Source organism: Cuculus canorus, chromosome 8 (assembly GCF_017976375.1).
Source record: "Cuculus canorus isolate bCucCan1 chromosome 8, bCucCan1.pri, whole genome shotgun sequence".
NCBI classification, from domain to species: Eukaryota; Metazoa; Chordata; class Aves; order Cuculiformes; family Cuculidae; genus Cuculus; species Cuculus canorus.
In genome coordinates, this window is record NC_071408.1 from 495,568 (window position 1) to 514,897 (window position 19,330).

Here is a 19,330-nt window from a genome sequence, read left to right on the forward strand (position 1 = left end):
GGAGAAAAGAGAAGAAGAAAAAAAGAAGGGTAAGAAGACGAGGCTGCGTCTGCTCATAGAGGGATGTAGATGTCAAGTACAGCAAGTCTAGAAGAGGGAATCTCGTACCAGTCATTAGAGACACAGTTGTTGGTGTGCAGGGCAATCTCAGCTACAGGTGTTCACAAACCAAACCGGACAGTCAGCTACTGCATGCAAGTGCCTGTTCTCCCTAGGGAGAGAGAAGGGAGACGGCGAGAAGGGAGACGGCGAGAAGGGAGACGGCGAGAAGGGAGACGGCGAGAAGGGAGACGGCGAGAAGGGAGACGGCGAGAAGGGAGACGACGTTGCCAGTAAAGGGGGAAAGCCTTTGTAGCTGACGTGCTGTTGTGTGTGCCAACCTGGCAGATCGCAGCGGCGAGGAGTTCGCAGCGGCCTCACTGCCTCCGCTCCTGGCGGAGTGACTAATCCAGACAAACGGGAAATTTGTTGGAAACCGAACAAGAAACAGTTTTCAAGTGAAATGAATGATGAAGAGAACACAGCTTCCTCATCAACCCACCCCTTTGAAAGATGCAAGTGAGAAAAGAAGGGAAGGGAAAAGTGAGGGAGACTGAGGATGGGAAGCTAAAAAAAGATCAGACTTCTAAAACAGTTTAGAAAATTGGGAGAAAATGGAAGAAAATGGAAGAAATGCACACTTAGATTTTTGTCTTTACACGCTCTTCTGGTCGTCAAGCAGGGGTCTGCAGTCCTTAGCCAAGGATAAACAGATGTAGGCAGCTGGAAATGGACCTTGCATCTCTCTAGGAAAACAGTTTTGGGGTGCATTAGAGGAGACAGAGGCGTATTTCTATAGCCCTGTGCTCAGCATGGGGATGAGATACTGTCTGCACCTGCAGCACATCCATCTCGCTCCCAATCGCTGTTACCACAAGATTGTTCGCAGTTCTCACCAGGGGCTCTGCTGGGAGGCAAGATGAACGATTTTGTTGTCAGCACTAACGCGAAGAAAAACGTGTCAGACCTTGCCTTACCCTGTACCTCTTATTTCAGAGGAGGAGCTCCAGCCAAAGGATGCTAAAAAGACTAAAGAGCAAGTGCAGCCTCACATACCTTATTTACTGGTGCTCTGCATAAAAAGTACATAATTCAGTGAGCTGACAGATTACCTATTTCATTGTAGGCTATTGCCAAGTTAAAATAGCACAATAGTAGTATTACTGTGTTAGTAAACTACCTTATCTTTATAAAAAATAAAAAACCACAGTTAATGAAAGGAACTGACAGTAACTGGAGCTTTATCTGCGCTGCAAGGCAGAAGGGACTCAAAGGTACTCATCTCCCTCGTTCTCAGTCACCCCTCACTGATATCAGACTTACTTATGTGCAGCTTTATTGATAACTTCTGAAGTCTAAGCAGGTTTACTACAGGTGTCAGTATTTTAAGAGCAGGATGCAGACATTAATCTTGCAAGGTTTTCTTTACCAAGAAGCTCAGCCAACCAAAGCAACCATTTTTTAACAATATTTCTCAACAGAAGACAATTTGTCTCCCTCTGGCCTGTTTAAAATAGCTCTCACGGCTATTATAATACTAAAATATTCCACGAGTCTTAAGGTGAGGTTCTAAAAATACAAGAGCGAGAAGCCCTTTTGCGTCCCCAGCTCCCACGCTTGTCACAGCTGACAGCCACTGAGCAGCTTGCCTCCTCCAACAGGAGAAAGTCCTGTTCTCCATGCCCTCCCACCAGCTGAGTTGGTGCCGGCACAATCCCTCCATCCCCAAACCTTCGCTCCAAGGGACTGCTGAGTTCTGGAGTCATTGTCGGAGTGGGGAAAACTCCGGTGGCAGTGACCTGTGACATTGATTTATTACAAAACCTCTCCAGCATGTAACAACCAGAACCATGATGAGGACGTGGTCCCCAAAAGGGACCATGTGTTTGCAGGACAGGACAGTGCAGAGCCACCCTCTGCCAGGAGCGATCCTGCAGCAGGAACCTGGCAGCGTGAGAGATCCAGGGCTACTCGGGTCCTTCCACAGCCCAGCGGAGAAACCAGCCGGTCTCTGCCTTTCTTCTCCTTTTAGACCTCCCTCTCCCCCAGTTGCAGACCAGACACTTCTAATTGCTGTGACTACGCGTGAGACCGTCCACTTCTGCAGTTGGCTGACAGCTGCCAGAAACCCGCTCCTAATCCCTAAACTTGAGCACATTTGTAAGGAAAACAGAAGACTTCAGAATCGCATTTGCTCTCCAACATAACCCCCAAAGCCCATGGCAATACATGTGCAAAGGAGCGTACTTTCCCCTCACAAATCTCAAATAAACAATTTGGTCCCACGTCACCATGGGAAACACAACTGCTATCACGGATTTATACGCTGACTCTATGAAGGTCTGAATACGCAGTTTAATGAAGACATTGTTCTTCCTTCAGTGGAACAGAAAGGCAGTTGTGTTCAATTGTTTTGCACAATCCTTCCCCCTCTGCTTCCCCAAAGTGAGCGCACGCCTGCCTCTGTCACGGGCACGCACTCGAATTTTGGAGCAGGTGAGAGGAAAAAATGCTACAAGATATTGTAAGCCGAAAACAGAAAATCACACCTTCACACCAGATTCCAGCTGTGTTACTGAATGAAAATTAGTGATTTTCCCCTCCGGTGTGCTTGTAGTCCCAGGCTTTGCTTGAACTGCCATTAGCAAGAAGGAAACCCACTGACCTCCCTGCCTCTCCTCCTCTTCCGAAGTTTGTCTGGAGAGGGTGATAGGATGAAGTGGGGGTAACACATATGAAAAAGATGCTCATTTTACCAAAGGAATTGGGAATATCTTAATGCATGAGCACCAGCTACCTTTGTCATTGAAGCAGAGTTGACTTGACCAGTCATTGCTTTCTTCTTGTGGGTGTAACTGAGTCCACAGCCAGCTGAAAAGCATCTGGAGGTCTCTGCATGTCATGCCAAAGTTGCTCAAGTTTGTCTAAAAGGGGCAAATCAGACATCTGACAGGAAAACAACCAGTGGAAGCAACACACAACCAAAAGTGAGAGAGAAGCCTTCCCCACAAGGGTAAAACAGCTCTGGAATACCATTTTCACAGAAGGCAAAAGGCACTTTGGTCCCCTAGCATGTGGTTTCAACTGCTAATTCAGCATCAACATGTCAATAACCAGGTAGAATAATTTGTGCAAAATGGATTTATGTAAAATAATTGTTTTAAGGGAGCAAGGGCAGGGTGAGTGAAAGCTACAAACCCTCCCAGGCATTTATCCTCCCAAATAAAGTACAAACTTGGAAGCTGAGCCAGGGGACAGCAGAGACTGTCTCTGTGGCACAGAGAGAAGAGAAGGCTTGGTCTCTCAGTGGCAGCTGATGAAAACCCTTCTAATTCTCCCATGGACGGTAAAAGAGCACAGGTAAAAGATGCCTAAAGAACACCCCTATCAAAAGGATATAAGTTTGGATACAAAAATCAGCAAGATGGCACATGCTGCATGTGGAGCAGTGGTAAGGGAGGGAAGAACACAGACAAGAGACAGGATGAGACACACCATGAATTATATAAGAAGGAAACAAGAGACGAGAAAGAGTAAAGCCAGACTGATTGTTCTGGGGGTTGGGAGAAGAGATGAAATATAGGAAGTGAAATAAGTGAAATGCATATAACTGTTTTTTCCTATAAAACTATGTGGGACAAGATCATACAGGTATTTTTTTACCTCAGCTGAAAAGCACATATCCTCAGGCTAGCGAGTGCCAGGTATATTTTTCCAATGACTTGAGGAAGCAGTTGTATTAAAATTAAAAATAAAAGGGAATGTTCACTTAATCTGCTTTGCAATCTGAATCCCCGCTTATAAATGGCAGGGGCTGGAGACAATGAGAAATTGCTCTATCGCACAGTCCTCTGCAATGCAGCTCGCAACAGCTGAGGGGTGAAGTTGGAAAAACACCAGCGGACTCAAGAATGCCAAATTAAGTTTGCTTGCACAGTTGTTGCTAATAAAATCCACAAAGCCTTTCTCTCGGTCTCTGCACGGCCTCGTTCGCACCGCTCCATTTTGCTGAAACAGAGCTAAAAATCCTAGAAAAAGCCCCAGAAAAAAAATCCTGTCTCTAACGCTGTCAGTCTTCTCTGTGGTCGAACGAGCAGAGCAGCTGCAAAGCCAGGAACGGCTTCACGTATGATCCTGCCCCACGGATGTGGTGAAGCCCGTTCCCAAGGCAGGTGGGAGCGAACTCCTTCTCCCATGTGCCAAGGGCAGGAAGGCTCGAATCCCAGCATGAGAGGCACTGCGGCCACACCACAACGTGTCATTTCAAGCCAATGAAGTCATGACAGAATCAGACAGGAAAATATTTTCCTACTATCTCACAGATAAACGGAACTTGCTAAAATTTATTAAGAGGTCTGCTGGGAGCTACAAAACGTTTTCTTTGTTTTTTAGAGCTGTAAAGCTCTCGCCAAGAGTGAAGGGTTGTTCTGCGATTCGCAGAGAGCAAATGTAAAGTGATAATGTGCACGGAGCTCCAGAAGCTGCTCTGCCGGAGCTCGGTAATTACAGGAATGAACTGATCTATGAACAGGCGGTCTAAATACAGGCCCCCAAGGGGCTACAACTCAATCACTGGCATTCCGAAAGGAAACGTTGCTATTGCGAGGGAGCTGCAATGGCAGGAGGGAGGACTAGCCATGTGGTTATCAGCAATGAGAAATTACCTACTTACAGAGTAATAAATTGTGCCATTTAAAAAAAATAAAATTACACTACAAAGAACTTCATTTCACCCAGGCTGCGTTTTGGGGCGCATCAGTTAAATCTAATTTGCCTTTCTGCAGCAGATCAGCAATAGAAATTCTCAGCTTCCATCTCAATCGAAGGATTTCCCAGCTGCATTAGAAAAGTAAAAATCACAGTGCTGCACTTCTTAACAGTTTTATTGCTTTGAATACCATTCTGACTTCAGAAGGCAGCTCCTCCAGGGTAAGAAAGTTGTGTCATGGAACTACTCAGACCACCAACCCTTTGACAGTCAACCCTGCCCTCCCATCCTCCTCCACATGGGGAGAACTGCTGTTGGAGGGCACCACATTTGGTAGAGCAAACCAATCCCAAGAGGCCCCTAACGAAATTCTGTGGTAGCCTAAAAAAAGTCATCCTTCAAAGAACCACATTTTTCTCACCATCTTCTTGTGTAAACGACACCGTAAAACTGATACTTATCTTCTCAGGTCAAGCTCACCAAAATTGGTCACATAAAACATCTGCGCATTTTCTACAGCTTCAGATTGATTAAATTTTATCTTGGCCCTACACTTAATGACCAGGATTCAGGAGAAAAGAAAATTTTGGGGGAAATATTTAAATTTCTAAAGGATGTCACAATTTCTTCTTTTTATGATTAGCCAGTACATAGATATCATCAAATCCATGCACAGCTCTACCCTTGTTTAAACAGCCTATGGCACAACACACTGATCTTCTACAAACAGCAGTCCTGCCTGCATCCGGAACACGTTATGGATCGCTCCGAGTTTCTAACAGTGATTAGAAAAAAGGAAACTCTTCCGCATTACTCACCTCTCCCCATTACAGCAGGGAGCAAGAACAAAAGCACCTCTCAGGAGCTGTTGTACTGCTACTACAGGCACTTCAACATGGGAGAAGCCCTTTAAGAAGCATTATTTGCATGCAGCAGAGACCAAGTTGTCGAAGAGCAAACGCAAGGAAGGCTGCACAGTCAGGGACGTGACATTGCGTTCCTTAGAAATACTATCACCTTATTACCCCTCTCTTCAAGGAATGAGGCAAAGCTGCGGCGCTTATGAAGATGCACGAAAGCAAAAAAGGATGAAGGTGTGGCAAACCACCAAAGCCAAGATTACTCACAAACATTCTCAGAAATAAACATGCTTTGTTGCCTGCTTTTTATTTTGCATCTTTCACACACCTCTTTGCTCATAGGTTTGCATATGTTTGGGTTTTCTTCATAAGAAAAAGAGAACCGCACACAGCTTGGATGCGTCTGTGGCAGCGTGACAACGAGCAGCAAAGAGCCAGCAACTTTCCACACAGCCGGCACCGGGGGTTCCACAGACTATGCTCCTTTAGTTACCAGAGACGAAGGACATCAAGTATTTCTCTCATTCGACCAGAACACATTGCTGTGACACACATTTTGCACAGTCTAAGCTTTCAGTCTGAAATGGAGAGGAAGTTTTTTAAACCTGTGTTTTCATATTTCCACACAAGACTGAAGGATGAAGCCTTAGTCCACCACAGTCAACGATCTGAAACGATTGCTCCGACGGCATGGTAACTTCCTAAACTTTTTTATCATCAGGTTTGTAGTGAAGAAGCATATCTGAATTCTAAATTAGTTTTTCCAGTGAACTATTTTTATCAGATTTGCTCCAAAAGAAAACATAGAGAAGCCACACAAGAATACATGCGAAAGATCAGATATGACAAAAGTTAATGACAGGTCTTAAGAGGGAAACTTTATGGCTTCCCACACTGAGCAATGCTGAGTGTATACGAACCCAGACATTTAATAGAGAAAAATGTTGCTCTAGGCTGTCGAGTGTTCCTCTATGCCAGCAGTGAGAGACCCACCAAAGCCCCCAGAGCTCGGCGTTGCTCAGAGCCCCCCAAGCACCGTGGCCGTAGGTGCTGGCAAAGGAAGAAGTCTGCACTGCTCCACTCCTTCGTATTCTCAGGAGGAAAAGCCACCCTAAAATCACTCCCTGTCAAACGAACTTGGTCTCAACTGCTGTTCTGAGTGCATAAAATGATGAACCCAAAGACACCCTCTTATAAGGATGACCATCTCCACACACAAGGAAACCACAATCATAAATTATGCTTTTACTATGCATGATTTCCTTTCTATCTTCAGTTATGCTGCGCCATCACACAGGGTTCTGTGGGAGAATCCCACTCGGAGATCCAAGAGGCAATCTTACAGCCCCTAAGGCTTTTCTCCTGCACAAGAAAGATCTTCCAGCTTTCAGGTAGTCCCAAGCCCATCTGGTTTGTTCCATGCACAGCATCTCTCCATGACACATGTACGGAATACACTTACACCAGATAGGCTTTAGCCCCCACCGCGGGTACAAGTCACAAAGCAGCAGACGGGCAAGCATGAGCACTTGGTCTGGAAACGTCTCAGGACTACTGCACTGAAGAATCCCGGAATGGTTCAGGTTGGAAAGGACCTTAAAGCTCATCCAGCCCCACCCCTGCCACGGGCAGGTACACCTCCCACTGGATCAGGGGCTCCAAGCCCCATCCAACCTGGCCTTGAACCCCTCCAGGGATGGGGCAGCCACCACTGCTCTGGGCAACCTGGGCCAGGGCCTCCCCACCCTCACAGCAAAACATTTATTCCCAATACTTCAATCTCCCTCCTTTCAGCTGAAAGCTGTTCCCCTCATCCCATCCCTGCACGCCCTGATCAAGAACCCCTCCCCAGCTTTCCTGGAGTCCCTTGCCACACTGGAAGCTGCTCCAAGGTCTCCCCAGAGCCCTTGGACGTCCCCAGGCTGGACGATCCCAACTCTCTCAGTGTGTCATAAGATCATAAGAACAGTTCTATTCAGCAAGGAAAATTAAATCGAGTATGCAGGAGGCCCTCTTGTCCTTTTTGCTCTTTAGGCACTAAATCCAGACTGGATTTAATGTATAAGACTGACTCCTGCATGGCTTTGTGTTCATGAAGTGTGCAAGGAAAAATCCTGGCTCAAAAACTAAAAAATAAACGCAAGATAGTTGTAAGCATGAAGGTAGAACAATGAGAAGGAGGAAGAAAGGGATACAAACGTTTCTCTGAGGGTAAGTATAGAGGAAACTGTCTAGGCAGCCTCTGCTTCGGCAAAACCCCTCCCTCAGCGTGTAGGAACACTGCAAAGAAGCCACTGCTTGCTGAAACTCAATTGGAGCAGATACTTTGAAATGAGCTTCAAATCATAGGAATTGGCCCTAAAGGCTGCTTGTAGAATTACTTTATTTAGATAATCAACAAAATAATATGACTGGAGAGAAAGTGGCAAGAGCAGCACAAATATCCTGCTTTCAACAAACTCCCCAAACCCACACTTCAACCTTCAGAAGTCATCTTGCTGCCTGCCCCGAAACAATAGGACTCTGTTCCCTTTGTACTCCTGACATGTTTTATTTCCACCACCACACCCAGTTCTGGGAAGGGCACCACGATAGCCGCTGATTTGTTTGCAAGATGGTGCAAGGTGAAGTCAAAGTTAATGATCCCATATCCTGTTTAATTTAGTAATTTTTTAATCTCACACTAATAAACACAGAGACAAAATTCTCTCATACGCAAGCTGAAAGGAAGAGTGAAAGAAGAGTGATCCCATACTAATCCCTGAATAAAAATCAAAATAACACTGAAAAGGAGTGTAGCAGAACTCATGAATAGCAAGGAACAGCTGCAGGGAAAAGATTCTGAGCAGAGCCCCTTGGGATCCGTGTGCTCACCAAGTTAGCAGGGCACAGGCTATGGCAGCCCAGGGAGACACCACAGCGGAGCTTCCACCCCGTCGTCTCACACCCAAAACTCAGCCTTAACTGGCACAAGCTTCAAAGTGAGTAAAAACTCCTTCCTCCTCACATTCAGGCACCAACCTTTGGAAAATCTACAACTGATACGTCCCATACTGAAGAAGAGATCTAAGTCAAAAATCAGATTTGCTTTACATAGCTTGGACATAATACCCTGAGCTGATTTTCACCGATGACCTAGATAAGATAAACAAATTATATTGATGCAAATCCAGACTAAATCAAAATAAACCAGTGTATAATACATCTTTACAGTTGCACATCACAAGGTACGCCAGGTCCTTCTCCTAGACCAAAGATCTGAAGAGGACAAGCAGATACCTTTTAAGAAGTCCGTTGTGTGATGTGATCCCCAAGCTGGCTGCTCAGCTAGAACAATAAAAGGACTCCAGCCAAACGAGCATTGCTTCCTCCAGATCGTCCTTTAAAAATTAAACTCTGTTAAGATAACAACAGTCATGTTCGAAGCTAATTATAGCAGAAACTTTACAGTGGCTAAAAATGCTAAAAAGACGTGGTGGGAAAGGAAGGAAGATAGTGAGATTAAAAAAAGACCCCAAAACCAGGGAATGGCAAACCTGCCCTGTGTCTGTCACACTTTGCCTCCACGCAGCCCTCACAGCGAGATGGAAGGCAGGGAGCACAACAGGGCTATGGACAAGGGAAGCCTCAGTCAGAGATCCCACAAACACTGTGAGATGCACAAAACCAAGAGAGCTCTGAGCAACGTGCAAACTAAGTGGCAAAACCGAGGAAAGCGTCTCACTCTGCTCTTTATCCAGCTGAGAGGGCAAGGGGAGAACTACCCCACTCCCACCCTGGCCCCCGACTTGCCAAAGCCCAGCCGGGACAGGACAGGTGCCAGGCCACTTTGTTTTAGGCGGAAGAAGGCGCCTGCCCTCAGCAGCCTGTTGAGCTTCTATATGAGTGACAGAAGCAAGTAAATTATAAACCTGGAGCCATCCCAAAGCCAGCGAGCCCTGTGAAGAGCGGGCGAGCATGCTGCCAGGCTCCCAAAGCCACCGGCGTTTGGAGCAGCTGAGGAAGAATCTCGTTTTCATGTGTAAACTGCACTTGTGTTTCCTTGTCTTATGATTTTCTTTCTAACCCTGTAATCAAATGTGTAGCTGCTGCTTTGACAGCAAACATGCTACTTTTTCCCTTTTATCCCTAAACTTTGGCTGGTTAACAGGTAATCCACCCAGGGCAGGCTACTCATTTCTTTGGGAGTGGCAGATCCATGACGCTCACAGCACACTTCGCCTAGCACTAACCCTGGGGTCAGTCCCTTTCCACCCAGCAGGACTAGCTGGCGTCTTCGGGGAACCACCTCCTCTCAGGATCGGCAAGCGACAGAAGGGATGTCAGAGCAGTCCTTGGCTCAGAAAGCTTCATGGCAGCTGCCTAATGCGTGCAGACGTGTGCCTGCACACAGCCCTGCCTCACCATCCAGAGGAAAACAGGAGAAGCCTCTAAGTAATCAAGCTGTCCAACACAGCAGAGCACACGCGTAACCTTTGATTCACAACAGTGACCTACAAGCCTTCTTCAGCCCACCAGAGGACTCGGCACAGGCTGGGCTGTTCAGGATGGCAGCGCTGGCCCCTACCTGAAGGAATCCAGCAGTGTGAAATGACCGCAGAAAGGACTGATCCCCCCCACCCCACCCCAAGAGCTATTTTTTCCTGCACATACAAGTATTAATAAATTCTCAAATCCTCCTTGACTATCAACTGTCCTTATTTAGTAGATTCCTCACAGCTGCCACCAGCCAGCGATAAAGTAGCTATAAAAGTATTGCAAAAATCACTGTAACAAGAAAAGGTCAGCAGAAAAAATACTGGGAGGCTACAGAAAAGGTTTCACGCTTTTTCATGTTAGTTACACAGTAGGATGATTCTCCACGTAATATTTGTTAAATCAGCTTACAAAATTGGAAAATAAAGTTTCACCATCCATGAAATCAGCACAAATATCAAGGACACTAATCTTTCCCAAGCTGAACTGAAGCTCAGGTCTATGCCAGCTAGGCTAAAAAAGCAGCAGGTTTGGTTCCTCAAGGATGGAGGATGCCTAATCAAACAGTACAGCATTCAAAAAAATGTGTCCCCTCCAGCTGAAAGCTATCATTGCTTCTTTCCTACAGGGGAAAAGACAATGCTCGAGAAAAGTGAGGGAAAGGAGTTGGGATAAGCATTTGATCACAAAAACAGAACATGACATTAAAACAGACACCTCAAATTAAGAAAAAAAATGTTTATAAACAAGTCCTCTTGGGAGGCAGAGCAGTGCTGGCTTTCCTCCGAGCCTGTACGTGAACTGGCTCGGCTGTCCCCTGCACTTTGTCTCCAACAGCAGGCACTGCCGCCTGCACTGTTCGTACAAGCCCATGATAAAACACTGCTTATCTTTGCACATATTAATATTCACCAATTCCTCCTGCAGATAAAACAATAAATGTTTGTTTCCACAGATGGAGAAAGCATTATTTAAATCATGATACTATTCTAGTAAATCCGAGACAGATGGGCCAGGATTCGGGGACAAGTAAAGTTGCTGTGCTTACGATAAGGGAATTAGAGTGGCAGAAAGCCTCTTGCTGGGAAATGTGGGGTCTGGTAGATTTGCATTTGCTTCGTAAAGAAAGCGACTGCTCTACAAATACGCTGTTCAAGGTCAGTGAGCCACAACAGTCTGGAGGCAGCGGGTCAGTCCTGAAAGAGGGCACGCAGATTTCCAGGTAATCGTTCTATAAAGCAGCAGCCAGAGTCTGGTGGGTCGCTGCAAACAAACCTCAAATCAGGTTTTGACATAATTTATCTCTCAGTATAGAGAAACAATGAGAGCCCAGCGAGAAGGAGGAGAGCGGGAGAAAAAATACCCCATTCTCTCAGTTCTTGAGAGAAAGTGAGAGGAAAAGAGTTATATTTGAAGAATATTCTTCTTTTCTATATTAATAGTGATAGTGCTTGTGACCCACCTACACCAAGCAGGCACCAAGCAATTAAAACTTCCATCTCATTTAATCAAAACAGTGTTCAAATGAAGGCAGAATTAAAACACATCTCTGTCTTTGGCAACAGGTTATGTAGTGGGACTTGCATTTGGGATTTTTAGCCAGAGTCAAAGGCTTTTAGCAAAAAAAGTGGGCCCTGTGACCAAGGAAGCAACAGGCACCCACTTCAGCAAATCCTGACAGAGCCATTACTCAGCCAAGGCTCCAGATAGGTCGCTGCTGAAGCCTTGAGCCCCAACATCAAGCTGCAGGGTCCCTGCACTTCGCTTATCTACCACAGCTGGTAACACAGTGTGGGGCAGTGGGAAGGGCGGAAAGGCAAGCTCGCACATGGCGTTACTGCACAAAGTAGATGCACACAGGCTACGGTGGGGAGACTTTACAAAACTGGCATTTTCCCAATGAGCCTGCGTATTTTAACGATGCTGTCTGAAAGAAGGATCAGATTAACAAGGCTGCAGGGCACAAATGAAGACAAGAAGAAACCAAACATGCATGTATTAACTAAGGCAGCTGCCAAAACTCACTTAAAATGTTTAATTGGACAAGGGAAACTGTGGTAAATTGTAACCCAAGTAACCGAGTTTACCAAACAGAACCTGCGCTGTTTCGGGTGCAGCAGCAGATGCTGTGCATCTCCTTCCTATCACACCGTCGGTCTGCTCTCCAATCAGCTAGTCTTAAAAACAGCCGTCGGCTATCGGATACTCACTGAACTTCTAACAGGACATTTTATTTTCCCACTGGAGAAGAAGCTTTGAGCACAATAAAAAAGTAACTCCTTAACACCCTGCCTATTTCTCACTTAAGCATCACCCTGCAAACTCCAGCATGGTGATGACAATAGCAGTGTTACTAAAGGCTTATCCTCTGCAAAACGAACGACAACCCATTTTTTCCCCTGTATGTGTATATGTTTGGCATAAATGGAGAGGAAGCTGAGATATTGCAAGTTGGAACTGAGGACAGAAAGAGTATGGAATGAATGTGTTGCATAGCTTAAAATAAGCAAAAAATGTTGCTTCCTGATGATCAATTCTCAAAACCAAGCAGCTTTTGTCTTCCTTGGCCACTTGTATTTCTCCATATCAGGGGAAAAAATAAAAGACATCTCATTCCAACAGGAAATAAGGGTAAAAAACACTGAAATCAACAACCTCACATTTGAGATTGGGAAAACCCCCATATTACTGGCACTCCAAAAAGCAACTTTTTAAAACCTCCTGAGCTCCACGGGATGGTCACTCAGGCACAGACACCATCCTGAGCAACAAGGTCACCAGGAGTCCCTGCTTTCTACACCAGTCATTAGCAAACAGGGCAAGTTTAAAAGGCTGCAATGCTTGCACATATTTATACCTCCCCTGATTTTATATTACAAAATTACAACAATGGAAAACGGCAGCTCAAGTTTAGCAACGCAATCTTCTAAATCTGCTTTTGTCACATCTCCTGACTCTTCCTGGTTGGTGTGACATGCCAGAAGCAAACAATCTTCTTCGTGTATTTATCACATCTCCTATTGCTTTATCTTTGTCTTCCCCATACATGCTTTTACAAAACCAGACGGTTGCTTAAAACGCAAATGCAAGTGTTTCATTTCTACAGCAAAATCTGTTCCTTGTAGTCGTATCAGTATTTTCACTAGCAGTGATTTTAGCTCTTGTCTTCCAGCTTTGTTGCTTGTATCCTTGTTGATGTTGAAACACTTCTGAAGTGTGTACCAGGTCACAAGCTTGAGGGTTCCTATTTTTCTTCCTATTTATCAAAAGCTTCTTTAGAACTTAGAAACAATTTCTTCCTGTAGCAATGAACCTGTTCCTCTTTGCACTGGGCTGGAATTCCAAAGCGGTTTTGTTTGCTTCCTCCTTTGCACACAATCCTCCACCCCCCACCCTTGTAAAACAGTGCAGTTCTGGGAATACATAATTTCTTAACGAGCTGCCACTGGAAAGCCTGAAGACAGCAGCACTGCTGTCACCTACCAGCAGCCAAGCAGAAGCTTCAAAAACAAGAATAGAAAAGACAAAAAGAACTCAGAAGCATACCTGGATTTTGCAGTCTGTCCTCCGTATTAATGGGTGCAATCACTGCAGAAGTGTCACACATCCTATCGACGATTTATTTTTCTTACGCAGGTCTTGAAGAGGATTTTGACAATCATTAAGTCCTTCCTGTGCATTTTTCTTAAGTCACTACATTTAGCTACCACATGGAATGCATCTTATTTTAAGAAAGGTGTCTCTGTCCGCAAGCCCTAACAGCAGCAGCAGAAGGGGCAAAGGAAGGAGCGGGGGGGAGCTGAGGATGGAAAAGAGACAGGCTGGAAAAATCAGATTATATACTAGAATTCATGATTAAGCCAATACTTTGCTGGGAGATTTTAATTTGATCTGAAATGCTCATGCAGCCTTCCCATACAGAGCTTTCCAGGTCTCCAGCCGCATCTCTCTGTTGCCAAAAAGTGTCTTGGCAAAGTGCTAGACACAAAAAGATGCTCGAGGCAGGACGACAAATATCCAAAGCTATTGGTGGGAGAGAAACAGGGGTGTTGGAAGAGATGGGGTAATCATGGACAACATATCAAATGTGAGATTGGTGTGGAAAACTGAGCCAGTGACGGAGGCGGGTTTTGGATGCGGTGAGGGATGCCAGCGGATGCACGTTATGCCCAAGCCTAGATCAGCACATATCTTTGGGACTCCACAGAGTCGCTCAGGAACTGTGAAGAAATGCAGTAGCAGAACACTGAGCTGCACGGCTACACCTAAGTGGGGTGACAACTTGAAACTTCACCAGCATCTAAGAAGCTGGAAGCAGTTTTGGGTTCTTGGCAGATCCCTAATCTCTACCAATTTCTGTGCTTTAACAGTGTCCTTCTCCTCCTTTCCAGACGCCCATAACCCCTTGGTTTCAGCAGTCAGCAAAAATGAGGCTGTCCTTACTATTGTAGGCAACAAAAGAACCTAGGAAATGAAACCCTACATGGTCCAAGCCCTGTTTCTTGAGGTGCCAGATGCCAGCTACATCAAGTTGTGTTTCAGTCACTTGAAAGATTAAAACAGAGATGGGATTTTTTTTTTTTCCATTTGCTATCAAAGAAAATTAGAAATAAAAAGCAAGTCTCAATATTTCTAAGAGGGATCCGTTGAAGCGAGTCCAGAGGAGGCCAAGGAGATGATCTGAGGGCTGGAGCACCTCCTGTACAAGGACAGGCTGCAAGAGTTGGGGTTGTTCAGCCTGGAGAAGAGAAGGCTCCCAGGAGACCTTAGAGCAGCTTCCAGTACAGAAAGGGGCTCCAGGAAAGCTGGTGAGGGACTCTTGATCAGGGAGTGTAGGGACAGGATGAGGGGGAACAGTTTTCAGCTGAAAGAGAGGAGATTGAGATGAGATCTCAGGGAGAAATGTTTCCCTGTGAGGGTGGTGAGGCCCTGGCCCAGGTTGCCCAGAGCAGTGGTGGCTGCCCCATCCCTGGAGGGGTTCCAGGCCAGGTTGGATGGGGCTTGGAGCCCCTGATCCAGTGGGAGGTGTCCCTGCCCATGGCAGGGGGTGGGACTGGATGGACTTCGAGGTCCCTTCCACCCCAAACCATTCTAGGATTGCACGATAATTTTCCCCAAGTATTTCATGTGAACATCCCAAATGCTGGCGTAAATGCACCGAGAGAAACTGCTGAAGGAGCATAACCTGGAGCACTGAACTAAACTGGAAATATCTACAAGCATTCTTGTAAACACATCATGCATGGATGATGGGGATAAAGGCTGCTATAAAGACTAGATAACTTACTGAAGTATTCAGCTGCTGGGGATATGAAGGAAGGAAAAGGATATTATTAAAGTGTTTATTATGGTAATACATAGAAATTAATTTGAAAAACTCAGCTCCCACTACACAAGCCTCGTAATGAGCTTACAGCCTGAACACTGATGCTCTGTCAGATTAAGCATACTTTGCTTCCTTTGTATTTTATGATGTGATGTAGCTACATGCCATTTTTTTTTTCTCTTTCAAAGACATCTCCTTCGATATTCTATTACCAGGGAAACAGGGCTCAGTGACAGAAGTGTCAGCCTTTGAAAGGCAACGGGATTTAAAAATGAACTGAGGGGGGAAAATGTCCAGTTATCTGTTCATACTAGACTCTTGCTTTTTATTTTCCTCCAGAAAGCTAATGTCATTTTGCCGTTCCGAACTCGCTCGCGTTGGGTTAGATAACAGGATTTACATGATCGTGACAATTCTTAAAATACCCCATCACTATTACTAAATTTTACTTGTCCCGTAGACAAGTCAAAGCAATTTTCTCCTTGTCAGAGATGATAAATCAGCTGTCTGGTGACACTGACAGGTGGATTTGTCAAATCTCCCTTGAAGTACTTCAGTCTCTGCTTTCAGGCTGCCTGTGACCTCCTGAGAGTGCAGTAACACAAGAGAACAAGGCAGGGCTTAGCGGTAGTTTAGATTTTTAGGGCTGCTGCCCATTTCCCCAGCTTTCTTGGTACTGTTCTTTCTGCTCTACCATTAAAGTGGGTGTAGAGCACCCAGCTGATGGGTTTTATTCTAGTGCTTCATCCACAGAATTCCAGCTAAAAGCAGAACGGTTGAAAAAAGCCCAAACCACACGCTCCATCTGAAAATGCATTATCTTGCTTATGAATTCCAACCCTTTTTTTTTTTTCCTTGATGACAGGGACACACCTTACGAAAGATGAAATTAAATCCCTTTTCTTCTACCCACGTGAGTTGTCACAAGCTACTCACAAGGAAGAGCTGTATTTGAAGTGAGGGGAAAAAAGCGATGGCAAAGATGCGTCAATGGAAGCGCTACCTCGTGTCTACCTGCCGGAAATGCCTTCACTGACCAACAACAGAGGTAGAAAACTTACAGTGAAGTTCTTTAAGTACTGAATTTAAATAAGGTTGACGAGACATCGTTCACAAATTGCTCCCTTGTTAGCCCTTCCTTCACAAAATAAACTAGAAGGATGTGACCATGCTGCTTGTCTCGTACTTTTAAATCCAGTGGAAGCGTGCACAGGAGGCCATGCAGGTGTACTTCAGACAGACTAATTTGGAAAAATAAGTAGCTGCAGATCAAATATATAAGAAATGAGAAAATGCAGAAGAGGAAATGCTTTTTCCTTCTCCCCTCAGGGGTAACGCTCCTTGGGCACTGGGTTTCTCCAGTGGCAAGTCCCCAGTGGTCTGCCGCGAGCTTCCAATGTTCTTGGTCCAAAGACCAGACAAATGCAGACAGCAGCTCACACTTAACCACCACGTATGAAAAGATGAGAAGCTTTAAAGTGAAGCCCAGAGGCAGCGTTTCAAATCCAATCCACCTCTTAAGCAAAGGAGTCTGAGCACTGCTACTCTTTTGGAGTAGCGAAGTGCATCCTGTAAGTGGGTTTGGCCTCCAAGGATTGTTCTCCTCCATCTCCAAGACACTGCAGGTATGGCTTCCCTGGGACGGCACACAATGCTCCTGCACCTGGCATGCACCTCAGTTTCTGTATAGCTCAAAGAATTAGGCAAAGCAGCAAATCGTTTTTCATCTCGCCACAGAAAACACGAGCTACTTCACAACAAACACAAGGCAACTTCCTACTCGAGCCTGTTCTTCATGGGAAAACCTGAAAAGCGCAAGGGTTTGCATCCTATTTTCTCTTTCTCAACAAGCAACGCCAAAGAGGTGGTAGGTTTGCGATGGAGAATTACCACTGGTTCTGCTGTGTCCCAAGATAACATTTCATAGAATCATGGAATGGTTTGGGTCAGAAGGGACCTTAAAGTCTATCCAGTCCCAGCCCCTGCCATGGGCAGGGACACCTCCCACTGGATCAGGGTGCTCAAAACCCCATCCAGCCTGGTCTTGAACATGGATGGGACATCCAAAACTTCGCTGGGCAACCTGTGCCAGGCCCTCTCCACCCTCATTGTTAAGAATTTCTTCCTGATGTCTAGTCTAAATCTTCCCCATTTGTACCATTCCTCTAAATTCCTACATTAAATCCTCAAGCTAGAACCACAGCATAAGGACTTATCTACATCCTTTGGCCAGCAAGGTATTTCATACTTATTTCTGAGCTGTTTCAGAGCACGTTGTTCCTCCTGCATATGATACTCAATATACAAGGAGTGGGAAAAAGGCACAAGCGTGTCTGGCTGCTGACAAAGTCCAAACGAATGGCCCAGCAGCAACAGGCAATTCACTGCATCCTCATTTATCTGCGAGGCTGAGTCAGGGGTGTCTTTCTGCACTGCAAACAGGCAGGGTGGAAATGATAACAAACCGGTCTAGAAGCTACAAGATGATCTAAGACTTTTGGTATCAGTGTAGCGCAGACAACTCTGATTCTAATAAGGTCATTTATTGGAGCTGCTAAGTGCAGCTGTTCTTCCCCTGCCTTGCCACCCACACTGCACTGCGAGCAGCAAGACTGAAACAGAGGGGTGAGGCACAGAAACCAAGTGGGAAAATGAAATAAATCTTTTGGAAAACAGCTGGATAGTAAAAATGGTCGGCCCTTAGGCTGGAGAGCTGTTCTAGATCCTGCTGGTTTACATTGCCATTAACTTGAATCTAATTGCCATCTGGGTAAGCAAGCTACATTTTAAAAGACACGTGTAATTAATCTGCAGTTATTTCTAAAGATAAACTGTCATTGGAATAATCCTCATGCAAGAGAATCCAGAGCAGAGCTGCTCAGTCTTTAGAAGCAAAAAGTTTTTTTCCTCTGAAGTGCTGCGATTTCTTAAGTTTATTGAGGATTTCTTCTTAGCAAGAATAATTTTTACACTTTTATAGTCTTAATATTAGAAAGAGACAATTATGAACAGAATAGGAGATAACTTCAGTTTTCAAAATTGCTTCTAAACCAGGCTGCATTTCTATTTTGAGGCGGGGGGAAGAATCATACCACCCGCTCTCCCTTTCTGTTGTCAAAGGAAAACTGAGCAAAGCACAGAGCCAGCCAGCACCTCTTTCAATCCTAAACCAACAACACTCAGACTGCAATATGGGTTTGAAGAACACAAAAGGGGAAAAAATGCAGAAGAATAATAGCCACGATAGCTCATCAGAATATTAAGGAGACTGCAGATTGTCAGAGCTCTGGAACGGGACGCTGATAATTCATCATTGCTCAGCTTCCAAGAAACAAAATGCATCTGCACGTGTTGGGGAATAGATTTACATTCATTGTTTCCTATCTGCTGATAAAGGGCAAGATTAAAAAAAAAAAACAAAGTATAAAACTTGGTAGCTCTCCCTCCTTGTGCCAATGTTTCACCGGCCTGGCTGGCTATTTCAGCCAGAGAAAAAGAATATTCTTGGAAAACTGCAGACCACTAAAATCTTTGACATGCCGTGCCTCTGGACCAGCACAGCCTCCGTGCCCAGCCTGCTTCCAACACAAACAGCACTGGCCCTCTTCCACCCAATGCTCTGCTGGCAAGAACCATGGATAAATAGCTGGTCTGTCCAGCAACCCACTGGGTAGCGCAGCGTGCTGCCGCGCTGCAGCTGGCAGTCACAGCGCTCGCTGAATTCTTCGTTTTCTCACCAATCACACACAGTTCATTTAACCTCAGAGCCCTGGCAGAGCTCGGCCCCGTGCCCTAGGCTGGCCTTTTGAGGCAGCAGACCCAAACTCAGCCCCTCAGGCTCTTCCAGCACTCCTTTTACAAGCGCACCTCCACCTCATCGCCACACCTGCATGCATGCCCGCGTCCAGCTAAACGCGATAG

The 19,330-nt window shown here is 45.5% G+C and overlaps 2 protein-coding genes across 4 annotated transcripts in view; both read right to left on the bottom strand.

Moving 5' to 3' along the window:
* Positions 1-19,330, bottom strand: part of RASAL2 (RAS protein activator like 2) — a 184,712-nt gene that overhangs the window by 151,074 nt on the left and 14,308 nt on the right. The window lies entirely within an intron of this gene.
* On the bottom strand, positions 8-4,220 carry LOC128852853 (uncharacterized). The gene is made up of 3 exons (XM_054072696.1): positions 3,703-4,220; positions 2,837-2,963; positions 8-443 (listed from the first exon to the last, which is right to left on the bottom strand). Exons 1-3 carry the CDS (start codon positions 3,718-3,720, stop codon positions 148-150), a joined length of 441 nt encoding a protein of 146 aa, XP_053928671.1. The 5' UTR covers positions 3,721-4,220; the 3' UTR covers positions 8-147.